At 38.4% G+C, this 17,465-nt stretch overlaps 1 protein-coding gene across 2 annotated transcripts in view; it reads left to right on the top strand.

Moving 5' to 3' along the window:
• The window catches only part of sash3 (SAM and SH3 domain containing 3), a 65,174-nt gene that overhangs the window by 36,532 nt on the left and 11,177 nt on the right, over positions 1-17,465 (top strand). For both annotated transcript variants that reach the window (XM_060832266.1, XM_060832265.1), the window contains exons 2-4: positions 7,077-7,175; positions 7,709-7,855; positions 14,085-14,226. In XM_060832266.1, coding sequence (XP_060688249.1) covers positions 7,077-7,175; positions 7,709-7,855; positions 14,085-14,226 — 388 coding nt within the window. The remainder of the gene's footprint in view (positions 1-7,076; positions 7,176-7,708; positions 7,856-14,084; positions 14,227-17,465) is intronic.

The following is a 17,465-nucleotide window of genomic DNA, read 5'->3' as shown; positions in this document are numbered from 1 at the left end:
TGTTGCCTAGCCTTCCAACTGCCTTTCCGTGTAACCCCCTGTTGTATGGAGAGGCCAACTCACTCTACTATGTGACTTGTACATAATGAAAAGTTGCTGCAACAATCCATTTTAAGGGTAAGAGGCAACAGCGTCTGCATAGTATAGTAAAGAACGTACACTTCCTTCAAGGTTTGTGCGAAGATTTGTAGCTCGGGTGCTCGTTGTTGTGGTTCTGTTCGCCGAGCTGGAAGTTTTTGTTGCAAACGTTTCGTCCCCTGGCTAGGCGACATCATCAGTGCTCTGGAGCCTCCTGCGAAGCACTTCTTTGATGTTTCTTCCGGTATTTATAGTGGTCTGTCCTTGCCGCTTCCGGGTGTCAGTTTCAGCTGTCCGCTGTAGTGGTTGGTATATTGGGTCCAGGTCGGTGTGTTTGTTGATGGAGTTTGTGGATGAATGCCATGCCTCTAGGAATTCCCTGGCTGTTCTCTGTCTGGCTTGCCCTATGATAGTAGTGTTCCTTGTTCAACTAGAAGTGTCATTCAAGATGGTATGTTGCATGTTATCAATGTTTACAGGTTATATTGGTATGTGAGGCATTTGAACAGAACCAAATATTAGATCTCATTCCTTTGAGATCTTAAGCTGTTCTGCCCAGAAGTCCATCTGACATCTTCAGAGAGCGTTGTGTTTATGTCATGCTTCAGTATTAATCTTTTCAAATCTTTCAGATTCATATACCACATGTTCCCCAATCCATACACCCCAGTCTTGTGCCCCTCATACTATAACATACCTGCATCAAGCCTCTGACTTTGCAAGAAACTGGTTTTAAAAAAAGAACTGCAGATATTGGAAATCAGAAACAAAAATTGAACTTTTTGAAAAATTCTGCAGGTCCAGCAGCATCTAACCCAAAACATTAACTCTGCTTTCTCCCCACAGGTGCTTCCAGACTTACTGAGTGTCTCCAGCAATTTCTGTTCTTGTTTTGGAAAACTGGTCATTTGCTGAGTGGAACACTTTTGTCTTTGATTCCCTTTCTGATAGTCTTGAGGTCCCTTTATACTGGAAGACATTTAATCTCTTGGATTTCATTCATAAAGGACATCTTCCCTACTGAAACGGCATCTAGAATCATTGAGCATTGATCACCCCTTCTCAATGGTGGCTTCCATGGAGTTCTATGCACTTCATCTTTAATCTGTGTCATCAGATTTTTACCCTCTATCTGCCCTGTAGATTTTGTGCTAAAAGAGATTAATTGTTTAATTTGACATATTGATTTGTTTGAAGTTGCTTATTCACTCTCAGTGACTGCACTATTAGTGAAACATGTTTGTTTCCTGAGTTCTGCTATTTGATGATTATATCTGTCTTGGTGTGATTTTTGTCACATTCTGCCAGTTGAACAAGTTTGAACATGACCTGCTATACAAGAATGAAAAATCTGATTATGAAGTGTAGTGTATAATATAGGTTTTCTAATATTTAGAACCTCAATTTTGGACAGTTGCTTAATTTAAACATTTCACTTCCTTGACTATTGAATTGCATTGCTGTTGACTATATTCAGTGCTTTCTTAGGTATGGTTCACTGCCTGGTAATATAGAGACCATACTGTCTAATTTGAAATTTGTGGGATAACCCTTGACATATGTATCAGCTTGCCAAAATGTAGGCCCTGAAATCACCTTATTTCCCTTAGGAACACTTTGGTTGCTCTTCTACTGTACACTGTCCCATTTATTTGACCTCTTTATGTGGATAACTATCTAATATCTTGCCCTTTGTGAAATTAGATACCAGTTCTGCAGTTTATGTAAGTGACCTATAACATGACAAATAAAGCATTCAGTTTTAATAGCTAGATCCTGTCTGTGTCTGTGAAGTTTCTTTGCTGATGATGCTGACAGGGATGTTTTGGGTCTGGTACCTGTCCTACACACAGTATCAGTTGTTCACGTATCATTTCTCATTTTGTACCTTGAGAATTTAAATGGCTCTGTCGATATTCTGTGCCATGTTGATTTTCTCCTCTTAGAATTGATCTGTGTTACTTGCAGACTTCTACTTCACTCACCATCTCAATGGCTTTCATTACAGTTAGGTCTTCTTTGGACTGTTATAAATCAGATTAACGCATCACCAATTCCCATCATATGAATTCTGCCTTAAGTCAACATAGTCACATTTCTCCACTAATCTGTCGAGATCATCAATGAAATTGTCCATTGATTCTGCTCTGGGCTAAATTCTTAAGTATTGCTCTATCAAGAATTTTATTAGTTCTGCAGTTAAATATTTTGTCAAAAGCTTTTGATTTCTATTCAAAAGTATTTGTTGTTCATTTTGCCCCTCAGTGAGCTTCAACACTATTAGCTCCCAGTACTCCCAATTGTGTATAAAAATGTATTAACGAGTTCCGCTTTGATTTAATATCTATTTTGGAAGCTATTCTATCTTTCAGAAATTGCTTTCTTCAAATTGTCCAATTCACTGTTCTTTTTGTCTGATCTCTGAAATTATATCTTACTAGCAGTATTGTTCCTAATGCCATGTCTTCCAAATGTGATTATATGTTTTGTTTGATTAAAATGTTTCTATTTTATAGTAACAGCAATTCCTTCTGTGGGTCTTTGTTGCTGTACTAGATGTGTTTTCCTGTGTTTTGCGGCTTTTATAGATTTTCATAGTTAAAGTGCAGAACTCCCACCCTTCATTGATGAAATTTAGGTTTCCAGCCATTATTGTATCTTCACTATATGAATCCTGCTGTTTGTGGCTTTGATAAATGATTCTCACTTTCATTATGATTTACAGAATTACTCCAGTACCTTGCTCCATGGTCAGCACCTTCTAACCTCATGGCTACTGTACCTCTAAACCCAAATCTTACTTTATACTCCCTTAAACATAACCACTAACTCTCATTGCAAAACTTCCCAACTAACTCCTGACTTAAAATGCTCTCTCTCCCATCTAACCCCTAACATCAATGTTCTATAAGGATAAATGGCTCTCAAAGGGTAAATACTGAGGAGTGTCTCAGTAACAATAGCTATCACACAAATTTAATTTGTAGCTGATTGCTAACATTCAATAAAGTGCACCTGTTTAATACAGGAGCCTCCTTTCATTAGCGGCTGACTTTTCTGTACTACATTAGACCAAACAGGCCATGTAAATCTTTACCAGGAGAGAGGATGATGGCAGAAAACCTACCCCAGGTGGATTTTGCGACATTATAAGCAGGGGTGAGGATTCATCTTCCAACTGCCAACATTCTCCAGTTTAACTCCTCCTATGTCTTTACATATTTTGAAAATATTTTAGTATCGGCTGGTGCCTTCTACAAGTAGTGAAAATCTTTATTTCAATTAAAATATCTAACAATAAGTAGGATCAAAGATTGTGGAAGGTAGAGATAGACTGAGTAATGTTGCCCCACTGCCATTCCAATAACAAATTCCACTTTCGACATGATATGTAGCAATATGCCTATCGTTAAACCAAGCATAATCGAAATGGTTTATTTTACTATTCACATATAATTTAAATCATTTGAACGAGCATTTATTTTCAATTTATGTATGGTACTTAAATTGAGATGTATTCAGAAATACAAACATTGCAAAAGTTTGAGTACTACCAGAAGGATCGTTAAGACATTGTTTGAGCACACCGTTCTTAATCCATTTCTTAATTGTTATTAGTTTGCTAATATGAACTTAACTGCACAAACCCATTAAGTACCAAACATAAATAGCAATCTGAGCTGGATTTGGTTTCTTGCAACCAGGAAACATTTAGGGATTTCCAGTTAACCTCAGGCTTGGGATGTCAGCCAAGGTCATGATATTTGTGTGACGACATCTGCTGGAAAGTACCAAGTATGGATATTGGGTGTCAACAGCATCAGGCTGCAATGTAATGTTGCCCTATATTTGAATAGCCAATGATGATAATTGCTGAAGCTTGTATATGAAAGCAATCCACTTGAGGAAAATACCACAGATTACTGATACCTGTGAAGCTGTGCTTCAATTTGGGCGGCACGGTGGCACAGTGGTTAGCACTGCTGCCTCACAGCGCCAGGGACCTGGGTTCAATTCCTGCCTCAGGTGACTGACTGTGTGGAGTTTGCACGTTCTCCCCGTGTCTGCGTGGGTTTCCTCCGGGTACTCCGGTTTCCTCCCACAGTCCAAAGATGTGCGGGTCAGGTCAATTGGCCATGCTAAATTGCCCCTAGTGTTAGGTTAGGGGTATGGGTGGGTTGCGCTTCGGCGGGTCGGTGTGGACTTGTTGGGCCGAAGGGCCTGTTTCCACACTGTAAGTAATCTAATCTAATCTAAAAAAAACAAGAATCAAAGACCTTATCTGGGAAGCTTAATAATAAAATGAAAGAAATGGTGTATAGTCAGAATAATTGGTAAATAATAAAAAACAGAATTTGAATATATGATACAGGATGATACACAGGGAAAAACCATGAAGCACTTGTTTAAATTGTCAAATAATTTTCAGCATTTTCACTTCATAAACATGCCCAGCTGTTACTATTGAAATAGAATAATAATAGCAACTTGGCTTTTTACTAGACCTTCTATTTAGAACAATTCCTTAAGAATCAAACGACGGTTTAAATTGAGAAAGAGTCCAAAAACCTGTCACCTAAAGGAATCTGGGTGTTCTTGCACATGAAACACAAGAAGTTAACATACAGATACAGTAAAAAATGAAGAAAGCAAATGGAACATTAGCTTTTATTGCTCAGGGATTGGCATTTGAAAATAGAGCAGTCTTATTACACAGTTAAGGGCATTGGTGAGACCACACCTTGAGTACTGTGTGTAGTTTTGGAACCAATATTTCAAAAGTTTACGTGGCCATGACAAAAGTAAACTAGCCCTCTCATCCTTCTCAGTGTGTCTGTTGCCCTTGATATAGCTCATCACCTCTCCCCCTAACACTTCTTCACCAGTTGAATGGCTGCTGGAACTACATTTGCATGGTTCCATTCTATTCAATCTAATCATTACCATAGAATAATTTAGATTCCCTCCCCATTCACATATCATTACCTCTGGTTACTCCAAGAATGCCTCCTTCTTATTTCCCATCTACATGCTGCCCCTCAGCAAAATCACTGGAAAACAATCCACATGTTTCCACATGTTTGTTCCAATATTCAGCTCCAACTCAGCATCACATCTCTGAAACTTCCATTGCCTGGCTCTACCTGACAAAGGAGCAGCGCTCTGAAAGCTTGTGATTTTGAATAAACCTGTTGGACTATAACCTGGTGTCGTGTGACTCCTGACCTTGTTCATCCTAGTCCAACACCAAAACCCCACTTTGAAATTCTTGTATAGTTTGTTGACACTCAGTACTGGATGAGTAAAAGGTTCCCCCAACTAATCGAATTCAAGACTCAAAGCATTGCTTTCTGTCCATTCTTCTTTCTCACAACTGTCTGAGACTGAACATAACTGTTTACAAGACATCATGGCCTATTTGACCCTTAGCCTTACATCATAAAGGCTACTAATTTCCACCTTTTAACATTGTTGACTCTGTCTCTGCTTCTCTGCTGCTGAAATTCTCATGAATGACTCAGTTACTTTCCAAACCTGACTATTCTAAAGTACACATTGTACCATCTGCAAATGAGTGGTCATCAAAATTCTGCCAAAATGACCCAACTCACCACCAATTCACAATTCCCAACACTTTTGTCATTGTGCTTACTGACTTGTATCCCGTCTCCAGTTAGGTAATGCTTCAACTTCAAAATTCTCATCCTTATTTTCAATCCTTCCATGGATTCATCCCCATTTATTCTGAATTTTCTCCAACCATTTGACCTCACAGATAACAAAAAGAGAAATTGATAGAGAAACTCAGTAGGTCTGGCAACATCTGTGGAGAGAAAGCAGAGTTAATGTTTTGAGCCCAGTGACCCTCTAAGATATCTGCACCCTCAGATTCTCGCCTCCTGTACAGATGTGATTTTAGTTTCTCTTTCACTGGAATCTAATTTCTCATCAACCAGTTTCCTTTCTAAATCTCTCTGCTTCTTTTCCCCTTTTTTCCAACTATCAGAGGGTGCATAAGACCTACCTCTATGACCAAGTCTTTGGTCAAATGCATCATGTCTCTCACATGCTGAAGTGTCAAATGTTGTTTGATAATTTTCCTGTAAAGTGCTTGCAACATTTTGTTATGTTAAAGGTGCTACATGAATAGGTATTGTTGACATCTCAAAGTGAGGCTTTAACATGCCACCTTTCACAAAGTGGCATAAGTGTTATCATTAGTAAGACTGGCACCAACATGTGCTTATGGAACAATAATGTGTTTACCAATCACAAGGAACACTTTACACTCACATCTTAAATCAACACATGTCACTGTACAGATGTCAACAACAGACAGTTAAGAATATCTTACTAATAAACTTCAGTGATTACTTGTTTATTTCTACCAAATAATCAAAGATCATAGTTCTCTTAATTTTCACCTTGGAATACAGGCACACTACAGTTCAATATCTAGCTAAAACATTTGTATTTTAGTAGGGACATGAGTCAATTTAAGGTTGATATTCTATTGCAATAGGAGACAAGAATTTCCTATAAGCTGGTAGCCCATGACTACTTCAGACCAATTGTTTATTGGGTTGATGTTTCAAAATATTTGTTTGAAACATATGTTTTCTATGTTCATCAACAGTTGAGGGGAGATTAAAATGCTAAGAATGTAAATTACCAAGCGATGTGGCAGGAATACCAATGGTAAGGCATCAGTTTTCCAGTGGGCTGATGGCAGGCAAGTGGACATGTTTGGGACTTAACATAGCATAAGGTGACAGAATGAGAATAAACTTGCCATTAGGAGTATAATGTTGGAGCAATGTTAAATTAAACTCAAGGGTTAAGAAAAACTTTGACCATAGTTGCATCAACTAGTTACATGTGTATTCATACTTATGATAACCTTGACTGTCGTAATACAATATTTATTGATGCTATGTTTATTGAATCAAGATGAAAATGCCACTGGTTCTCTAAAGTTCAGAAACTTTCTTTAACAGCTCTCTCTACAAAGATCAAGCAGCTTCAAGCACTTTGAACGCTCAAAGCCTCCATCATCACCATTGGTTACTGAACAAGAACTCAATTTTAATGAAAATGTAAGTCCTGTGAATGATTCTGTTGAAGATGTTAACTTGTGATTTTATTTTAACAAAATAGAAGGTAGATTCTCTTGAATATTTCAGGTACAGCAGACTTGCTTTGTCCTTCACCTCACTTTTTCATCTTGTCTCTCTTCCTGCATTTTCTATACACAGCAAAAGGAAGGATTTAAGCCCATTCACAATCCAGATTATTTTATTAGCTGAATACACCATTTTTAATAATAAATATTTTCATAACTAGAAAATTTTTACAAGTAAGTTTCTGTGATGTTGCTGACATGAATTATCATATAATACAAATGTTCTCTCTATTGGAAATATTCATAGATGCAAAATGGTTTATGTGACATTAATCATGAACAAATTAACTTTTACATGAAATAAATTTGACTCCATTTTAAAGGATGATAATCTATTTGAAAATAAATAGTTTAATGTCTTGTTGGAAATGTAGAAAACGTCATTTGTTTATTTGTAATATTAGAATAGAACCTCAGCCAGTTGACCAGACATGGATTTACTTACAGGTGGGAATAACTGACACTAAGGAGCCTAACACAGAAGAAACCCCCAAATCTGGAAACAGACTTGGAAAGAAATGGCGAGCAGTTATTTCACGAACTATGAATAGGAAAACTGGTCGAATGATGGTGAAAGCTTTGGCAGAAGACCGGGTAAGAGATGCTTCAGGGTTCCACATTGTCAGCACAAAAACTCTTTTTTGTGTTGTGATTCTTTCTGTAGAAACTTTGTGAAGTTAAGGAGGCTGTTTGGCCCACCACAGCATGATAGTTAAATGATAACACAGTTGCATTCATTTGCGGTATGAATTTGCAACACCTTGCATCTGAATTAATGAAGTTCCTGAATTGTGTATTGTAACCCCTGGACCAATGAGCTGCAAATTACTGTTGCAGTGTAAGTGGTTCTGTAAGAACTACAGTCCTGGACCAGACATTAAGCTGGCAATGTAAGACCACACAACATTTAAGACACTGCACAACAGAGTAATGTTTAAAAAAAAACAAAATTTTTTATTTGTTCTGCACTTGTTAAAATTATGCTGAGTCACTGATCATCATACATCCTTGATGCAACAACCAACTGCAACCTCTCTGGCAGCAATAGGGCACTGGGACTGACTGGATGGTGAGTGCATCCCCTGCACTTACAAGGGCAACAAGCACAGCCTTTTTAAAAAAAATGTGAGACAATCTGGTTAATAGACAACAAAAATTCAAACAAGTGACAAAATTCATGCATACTAAGTTTCAGACATCTGTTTGTACGAGGAGGCAGAGCTGCAAATTGAGGGGTGATAGATTTAGGACAGATGTTAGAGGCAGGTTCTTCACTCAGAGAGTGGTAAGGACATGGAACGTCCTGCCTGCCAGTATAGTTCTTATTGATGTGCATAGATCTCATTGGAAGTGTCTGATACCTCACATCTATCTTGAACAAGCCTTGCTACTTTAGGGAACACTGCACATGTAGTGACCATTTTTATTGAATCAGAAATGGTAATGCTAGAGCTATCAATTTAGTTGACTTCTGAAGTTTTTAATTGGATTATTCTGAGCAATATCCAGGAACTGAACTTTCTCAATGACTGATAAATAGGAAGATAATGGAATGATTTTCAAGTCTACATAAGCACTATCACGAACCTGTGGAAATGAGGTGCTAGTGCTTTTAAAAGGTAAGTACTGTTTCCAATCTTGCCCAAATGACTGTGTACTTAGCAATATTATGTCAGAAGCAGCCGCAATTCAGCTGATTGGTCCATTTCATACGAAAATTGAAGTTCTGTGACATACACCCATAATTCAAATTAGATCAACATGACCTATTTTTTAAAGAAGGAATTGATTCTACAAGCATTGCTCTAACCACAATGAAAATATTTTTAAAACCATCATATTTAGTTTTTGGCATCTAACACCGTTATCATCAGATACAGTCTTAGTGACTTTGGTTACAGCATTACCAGCAAAGATCCCACTCTGGTTCAGATTTAATTCTGAGTTTCAGTATTATCCCCCACAAGAAAACATCTGGAGAAGATGAACAGGTTATTCTGCAGTTTTTCAATTATGTGATGATACTTTGTGCATTAATGGCACCCCATAATTTAATGACAAAAGCACGCATAATATCCAACAGGCGCATACATATTTCCACACTTTGTGAGGGATTTTTCTTGCTCAACTGCTCACCACTCTACGAAGCACAAATTTGATTCTCAAATGACTCGTTGAGGCACACATCCAAATGTTGCACATTAGATGTTAAACCAGTGCTTCCCACGTATTGTTCCACCATGATCCCATTATGAGGTTTGAAACTTGTCACAATTCCTCTGGGTGAACTGTCAAAGAGGTGTCAGGTTGTGGGATGATCGTTGAGGGCAAGGAGCAGTAGATCTGTAAGAGCTTGTGTGAGTGAGCAGTGCTACAAGGCAGCCATTGCTGCCTCTGAGCTTGTGGCTGCACTTGGGCTCCAACCCATACATTGGAAGCCCTTACTCCATACATGTATCTACTAACCTTCTGGGATCTGAACATGTGCCACACCAAAAATCTAGACTCTGTGTGGCCACCTGGATGACTATGCCGTATAATATTATTATAGGGCATAGTTTTTTGGAATTGAATTTTGAAGGATTATAGAAAAATTGATTAATTACAAGTTCTGTAGAAATACTTAATTTATTTTAGAAGGGCATCAATTAAAGATTGCATTGAACCTTGTTTATGTTTTTAAAAAGACACTTCAGGGAATTGACATGACTTCAGGTAATGTGGAAATCAGCTGCTTGGGTTCTATGGTTGTCGTGTTTGAAGAGTATTTTGCTTGTAGATTGTATGGTCTCCAGTTGCTGAAAAAGCCTGTTAAGGACACCTATCCAGTTCAACTCTTTCATGTTTCCGAAACACCCTTGTGGTGAATCCATTGTTAGACCTGTCCTCATGAAAAGCATCCAGAAGATTTCTTAATTCTATGTTTCCTGAGCAACCTACATCTGCCTGGACTCCACTGTCAACTGCACGTGTCTATAATCTGTCCGCATGTTCTAGAATGTCCAATTGACAGCCATCTGAATATTATTCAATTTGTCCTTCGAGAACTAATCATTATTGGCCCCAAATGTTGTCCTTCCTTCAATGTGGAGACTTGCAGAGAGAAATAATTTCTCTGTCTCCTTTAGCCATCTATGTTTTTGGTATTTAAATGGGTAAAAGTTGATATTTTCATATTACAAACTTTGTGACCAGTTTTTCAATTTTATTCAATTAGTATTGGTTTGTAACAAATCTTCATTCTAATATTTATTAAAGAAACCTGTTTGATGAATCTATCTATCTATTTGATGTCTGATAGGGAAAGAATATGGTTGCTTGTATCAGGAACTAGGTAAAACAATTAATTTTTATTATGATCTATGCATGAGTGGGATGACAGAGAGAGCAAGGCAGTAAGAGAGTGTAAAAAGGAGCGAAACATTTCAACCATTACAATACTGGTCCTCAATTTCACTTAATCCTCATCTATTCTACCATGATCATGGACAAAAATGAAAACTCATTGATTTTGGACATGTATTACATTCACTTGAGTTTCAATGAGGATTTATATTTGGAAAATTATTTTCATTCTGAGGCCATGCAGACTAGTAACACAGTGAATCTTCTCTTCTGAAAAACCCACACGAAATAAAAATTGCTTTGAACATTTCCACTTCACGGTTTGATTGCTAGGCATATCAAAATTCAAGGTGACAATGATTATCCCTGTTTTTGCTACTTTTGATGAAGAATCTAGAAATGTTGGCAGTGAGGCCTTTTTATACTGAGTAAAACTGACCTTTACTGCAATACAAGGCATTTCCAGTCTATAAAACGACCTCACCAATTATCTGTTTGATCTGAAATCTTTGCTGGACTAAGATTGGATTTACCTCACTTAAATGCACATATATTGATGGAATTTTTGGTGATGATGTAACCATCCTGTCAACTTTCAAGGAGCGATTCAGATGCATGCGTCTCAAAATCAGGCCACACACTGGTCCCTCTTTGTATGGTACATTTCATCTTGGTATCTGTGCTTAAGATAATGTCCCTCATCTTCCATTGCTGCACTAGTTTTCACAAAAACCAAATGCTCTTACAGCAACAAATTTAATGAGGTCAGATGGGCTGATGAGTGATAAGTTGAATTCAATCCAGATAAATGTGTGGTAATGCACCTGGACAGGACAAACAAGGCAAGGAAATACAAGATGAATGTTTGGACCCTGGGAATCACCAAGGATCAGACAGACTTTCGTGTGTATGTCCATTAATCCCTTAGCTCACTGTTTGTAAAGATGGTACAGGCAAAAACCCTCATAATATTTAATGAGTAGTTAGGCATATACTTGCAATGGAGAAAGTGAGGACTGCAGGTGCTGGAGTCCATTCCTGAAGAAGGGCTCATGCCTGAAACGTCGATTCTCCCGCTCCTTGGATGCTGCCTGACCTGCTGCGCTTTTCCAGCAACACATTTTCAGCTCATACACTTGCAATGCTAAGGCATGCATGGCTGTTGTGGGTAAATTACTACAAGTGACCTTAAAGTTGTATATTTCTTAAGAAATCACACAGAAAATCAAATAGTGAAAGAATTTAAACCTTATTGCAAGTAGCAACCAAATAAGACCCTTCAAATAAACAAAGTTAAGCCTCACAACCCAAATTAGCTCTTACCTGACAAAAACTATGATTCCAATAAAGAGTTTGTCTCTGAATATGGCTTAGGTTTGATCCTTGTATTTATCAAAGTTCTTATGCTGAAGAATCCTGGAGTTGAATTCTTATTCAATTTTCTTTCTTTCAAGTTTGTGATATGACATGATTGATGATCATTTATGTTCTTTCATTCGAGATATTGACTACTCCTCTGGAATTATTATATTCATCATTAACTGTCTGTTTGAAGACACGTTTACTGAAATTAAGGCCTTTAATTCATGACATTGTGTCTGCAGGCAGTCTTAAATGCCCATTTGTCATGAGGCAGCACGTTAAGGAGTGTTACCTCTCCTCTCCCAGGAAACAGCTGGTTTGTGTTACTTTGACTCCTTCCCTGGGATGACTAATTACCATGTTGCTTTTAATTCTTTTATAACAGTTTGTCCTTGCTCCTTAACAATTTATTCCAGAAAGTTATTGCTGAATCTTTCAATCCATAAGCAGTTGTTAAAGTTCTGAAGTTTACACTATTACAGGGCTATGAGACAATTCTTAGAAAATGGGATTAAAACAGGTAGGTAAATACTTTTGACTGGTGCAGACTTGATGGGCTGAAGAGCCTTTTCCTGTGCTGGAGACCTCTGACTATCTGACGATTAACTCACTCTTCATTCTTTCTGCCATTTCTGTTCACTATGCATAGTTAGTGTTGTGTTGGCTTGTCTTAAAAATCCTTGCATCATTTTGACAACTTGGCCCATATTGCTTACGTGATGCTGCATGCTGAGTTATGAAAATATGTTAAACATTGAATTCTGAGGTGAAAAATTGAGGTTGACTCCTCTTGCACATCTGGTACACTTTAAAGAAAAGTTGAGGTGTTGGTTTGCTGATAGACTTGTATGCCACTATAGGCACCATCACGAGTTTTCATTGACAAAAAGATGGAGTTGCCTTAAATGGCATCATCTCCAGCACTCAATATAATGCTTATGATTAGGCTTCTGTAAATGTAAAAAGACCTAATGGCAACTAAAACGCACATTACTTCAACGATGACTTTTGCTTAGAGTTGACTAAACTCAACAATATTGCATTTTAATTACCCGTAATCCACTTTACAACCTTCTGATCTTTTCAAGAACAAAGGGACCTTGGAGAGCAGGCACATAGCTCCTTGAAAGTAGAGTCACAGGTAGATAGGATAGTGAAGAAGGCGTTTGGTATGCATCCTTTTATTGGTCAGAGTACTGAGTACAGGAGTTGGGAGGTCATGTTAGGCCATTGTTGGAATATTGCGTGCAGTTTTGGTTAACTTCCTATCAGAAAGATGTTGTGCAATTTGAAAGGGTTCAGAAAAGATTTACAAGGATGTTGCCAGGGTTGGAGGATTTGAGTTATAGGGAAAGGTTGAACAGGCTGGGGCTATTTTCCTTGGAGCATCGGAGGCTAAGGAGTGAGCTTAAAAAAAGGTTTATAAAATCAAGAGGGGCATGGATAGGGTAAATAGACAAGGTCTTTTCCCTGTGCTGGCGGACTCCATAACTAGAGGGCATAGGTTAAGGTGAGAGGGGAAAGATATAAAAGAGACCTTGGGAGTAACTTTTTCATGCAGCGGGTGGTGCCTGCGCTGCCAGCGGAAGTGGTGGAGGCTGGTACAATTGCAACATTTAAAAGACGTCTGGATGGGAATATGAATAGGAAGGTTTGGAGAGATAAGGGCCAGGTGCTGGCAGGTGGGACTATATTGGGCTGGAATATCTGGCCGGCATGGACAAGTTGGACTGAAGGGTTTGTTTCTGTGTGTACATCTCTATGACTGTATAAAAACAGCCTAAACTGATAACAGTTGGGCCGGTCATTGCTGAAGTTCTCTACTGTAGTACTTGATGGTGAAGTTCGATGGATGAAAGGAACATAGGTTGAAGCCACTTAAAGGAGGATTTAAATATTTCAGAAAGTTCTGCATACAAAAAAAGTGACCAACAATTGGAGTGGAGTTCAGGATAGCAGGCGGAGGCAAAACAATTAGGTAAAATTAAGAGTTAGTTATAAGCGACAATGGATTGTAAATTTGATCACAAAATAACAGATCAATAGTATCATTCAAAAAGTATTCAAATATAACATATGGTTTATTTGTTGATCTTTGTCTCATTTTCTCCTTCAGAATGAAAGTGGTGAAGAAAGCCCCATGTCTCCAATGACACCAGATGAGCTTATGTATCTGCGACTTGGGGATAGTACCTCACACTCACCCAGTGAATCAGAAGAGAATCTCAACAGTCCACTCAGCAGACAGGCTTCAAGCAGTAAGTAACAACAGTAAAATGCACAGACCACAGACTGAGAACTGTAGAATTGTGTGAAGCAGACTTATGAATATTTCTTTCAAGTCATATTGGACTGTTGTTTAGAAAGAATGCCATACTGAAAAATCACTGAACCTAACTTTCCTAAAAACTGAGTCAAAAATGATAAGAGCAAATTGCAATTAAGACAAAGATATTAGAAATTGTTAATAATTTTAAATAGAAGCAAACAAATGTTTCATATGTATGATCCAGGTTCAGAATCAAATTAATAATTGTAAGACCCACCTCAATTGATCCTAAGCTTTTGCATAACACTTTAAAAATTAATTTGAAATTATAAGTTACTGATGTTCTTTATCTGTTTCAAAATATGATAAATTGATGAGATTCAATCCCATTGATCTCAAACAAGCAGTCTCAGGGAGATGTGATAACCTTACTACCCTCAAACATTTACATGAGAGGAGATCCTGGCCTACTCCATGTAAACATCAGGAGAGTTGGTTCTAAAGTACATTCTGTGACATTATAAATGATAAGGATTGAAGTTTTGAATTGTTAAATTTGATTTTTTTAAATTATAAATTTGATTATATTTTGATTTTTCTTCAAAGATTGTGCTCAATGTAAGTTTAGGGTCTTGCCTTCAAAACTGTCAGATATGACAGTTCCAAAATAAACCCCTCGAAGTAGTCTGCACATTTTAATTGCAAGATGCTCCGACTCAATATCTCGCAATATAAGAAGTGTGTGACTGAAGTGTCGATTTATGCTCTGAACCTATCTTTCACGTCTCCCACATTTTCGTGCAACAGCTAGGGAGCAAAATTAGACGATGTAACCCACCCACTGCACATTTGACTTCTTGGCAGACATCCACTGGATGGGTTAACTTCCAGCTTTGAGAGGCTGTGGGTGTATAAATTGTCCCCACCCCATGTAACTTCCTGTTCTACGTCTCTCTTAAGGAAATAAATTATTTATTTGTATTTATATCCGTATGTTTATGATTTAAAGACATTGGAGTGAATCTTAACAATAACCCAGGAGACAGACTATAACATGCAGCAATTAGTAAAATTGTAGGGACTCAAATTAAGGGGATCCGAAGTAAACTGGCTGTTCACTCTGAAAGAGCAAAACAGAAAATGTTGGAGAACCTGAGCAGGTCTGGCAGCATTTGTGAAAAGAGAAACAGTTAATACTGAATCTGGTACGATTCTTCTTCAGAATGGAAATGTGTTAGTAAACATATTTTTAAAAATCATTTTGACAGAGGCAGAGAAGGAGCAAGAGGACAGATGATATAAAGGCCTGGCGCAAAGGTGAAAGTCAGTGTTAATACGTAGAAAGAAACCGATGTAAAATGAGTAATAATGAAGATATGAATGGGAGACAATCAGTTCTTCTGATTTGGTGCAAAATAGCAAGACACAAACATAACATGACTGTGGTGGGAGTGAGGGGAGTAGCGGGGAGGGGGTCAAGAATGTATGAAAAATGGGGAACAGATATAATGTAGTCAGTTTCTGAATTTATTGAATTCAATACCAAAATCTCAAGACTAAAGTGTCTAAGTGTAAAATGAGCTATTGGTCTTTGAGCTTATGTTATGCTTTGTTGGAACATTGCAGTTGGCCCATCAGAGCATGGTAGTTTATTGAAACAGCAAGTTCATGGGGGAGCAGGTTATTCCTATGGACAGAATAGTGGTGTTCCAGAAAACTGTTATCCAATCTGCATTTGATCTCTCAACATAAAGGAGATTGAAACGTAAGTGGTTAACATAATAGACCAAATTGAAAGAGGTACAGTTGAAGCATTGCTTCTCCTAGATGGTGCTGGATGGTAAAGAGGGAGGAGGGGAATGGACAAATGTTGCACCTCCTGGGATTGAATTAGATGGCGTGATGGGGGAGTGAGGAAGTATTAGGAGTGAGGGAGTATTGGATCAAGGTGTCACAGAGGAAATGGACCCAGCAGTGGTGATGGCATTCTGCTGAATGTAGCCGGAATGGCAGAGGATTATCCTTGGAATGTGGGAGTAGTGGGGTGGAAAGGGAGGACAAACTGGCACCTGCCTTGTTCTGGGAAGAAGAAGAGGGGTGAGAGGAGAAATGTGGAAGATGAGTTGGAATGATAGAAGGCCCTGTCAACCACAATTTTGGGGGATTCCTCTGCTGAGGTAAGAGGCTGTCATGTCAGAAATTGGCATCATCAGAATAGTAATGGAGACAGATGTCTTCTCACCATGTGCAGAGGACACCAGCTAACTTTTTTATTAATTCACTTTTTGGATGTGGGCATTGCTGACTGGTTATCAATTATTAGCCATTAATAGTTGCTTTTGACAGATAAGCTATCTTTTTGAACTGCTGCAATTCACATGCTGTAGGATGACCCACAACGCTGCTGGGGAGGGAATTCCAGGACTTTGACTCAGCAATAGTGAAGGAACAGTGATATATTTCCAAGTCAGGCTGTTGAGTGGCTTTGCAGGTGGTGGCATTCCCATGCATCTGCTGCCCCTGTCCTTCCAAGTGGTAGTGGTTGAGGTTTTAGATGGTGCTGTCTAAGGATCTTTGGTGAATTTCTGCAGGGCATCTTGCAATAGTGTTCAGAACAATATAAACCTATCAGAGCTAGATGGAGTGGATGCTTGTGAATGTAGTGCTAATCAAGCCTGCATTGGCCTGGATGGTATCAAGCCTCTTCAATGATGTTGGAGATGCACCCATCCAGGCTCCTAACTTGTGCCTTGTAAATAGATAGTAGATAGGCTCTGGGGAGTCAGGAGGTGAGTTACTCACCATGGTATTTAGAGCCTCTGACCTGCTGTTGTAACTATTGTATTTATATGGCAACTCCAGTTGAGTTTATAGTCAATGGTAACATCAGGATGGTGAGAGTGGGAGTTTCTGTGATGGTAACACTGTTGAAGGTTAAGGGGCAATGGTTAAATTGGCTCTTACTGAAGATGGTCATTGCCTGGCATTTGTGTAGTATGAGTGTTACTTACCGTTAACACTGCTGGAGCAACTCAGCAGGTCTTACAGCATCTGTGGAGAGAAGCAATTTGTTTTTGTTGCAAACTTCTAAAAGGTCTTTCTTCTCTGATGTTTGATCCCATGTAACTTTTTGAAAATTCACTATCCGTTGTAGACCCAAGCTCCGGAATAGTGATTACTCCTCCAATTGGCACTGCTGAGATTTTAGAGTTACCAGCTCATAAATAG

Source organism: Hemiscyllium ocellatum, chromosome 11, assembly GCF_020745735.1.
Source record: "Hemiscyllium ocellatum isolate sHemOce1 chromosome 11, sHemOce1.pat.X.cur, whole genome shotgun sequence".
NCBI lineage: Eukaryota > Metazoa > Chordata > Chondrichthyes > Orectolobiformes > Hemiscylliidae > Hemiscyllium > Hemiscyllium ocellatum.
This window is presented reverse-complemented; position numbering and strand designations above follow the sequence as displayed.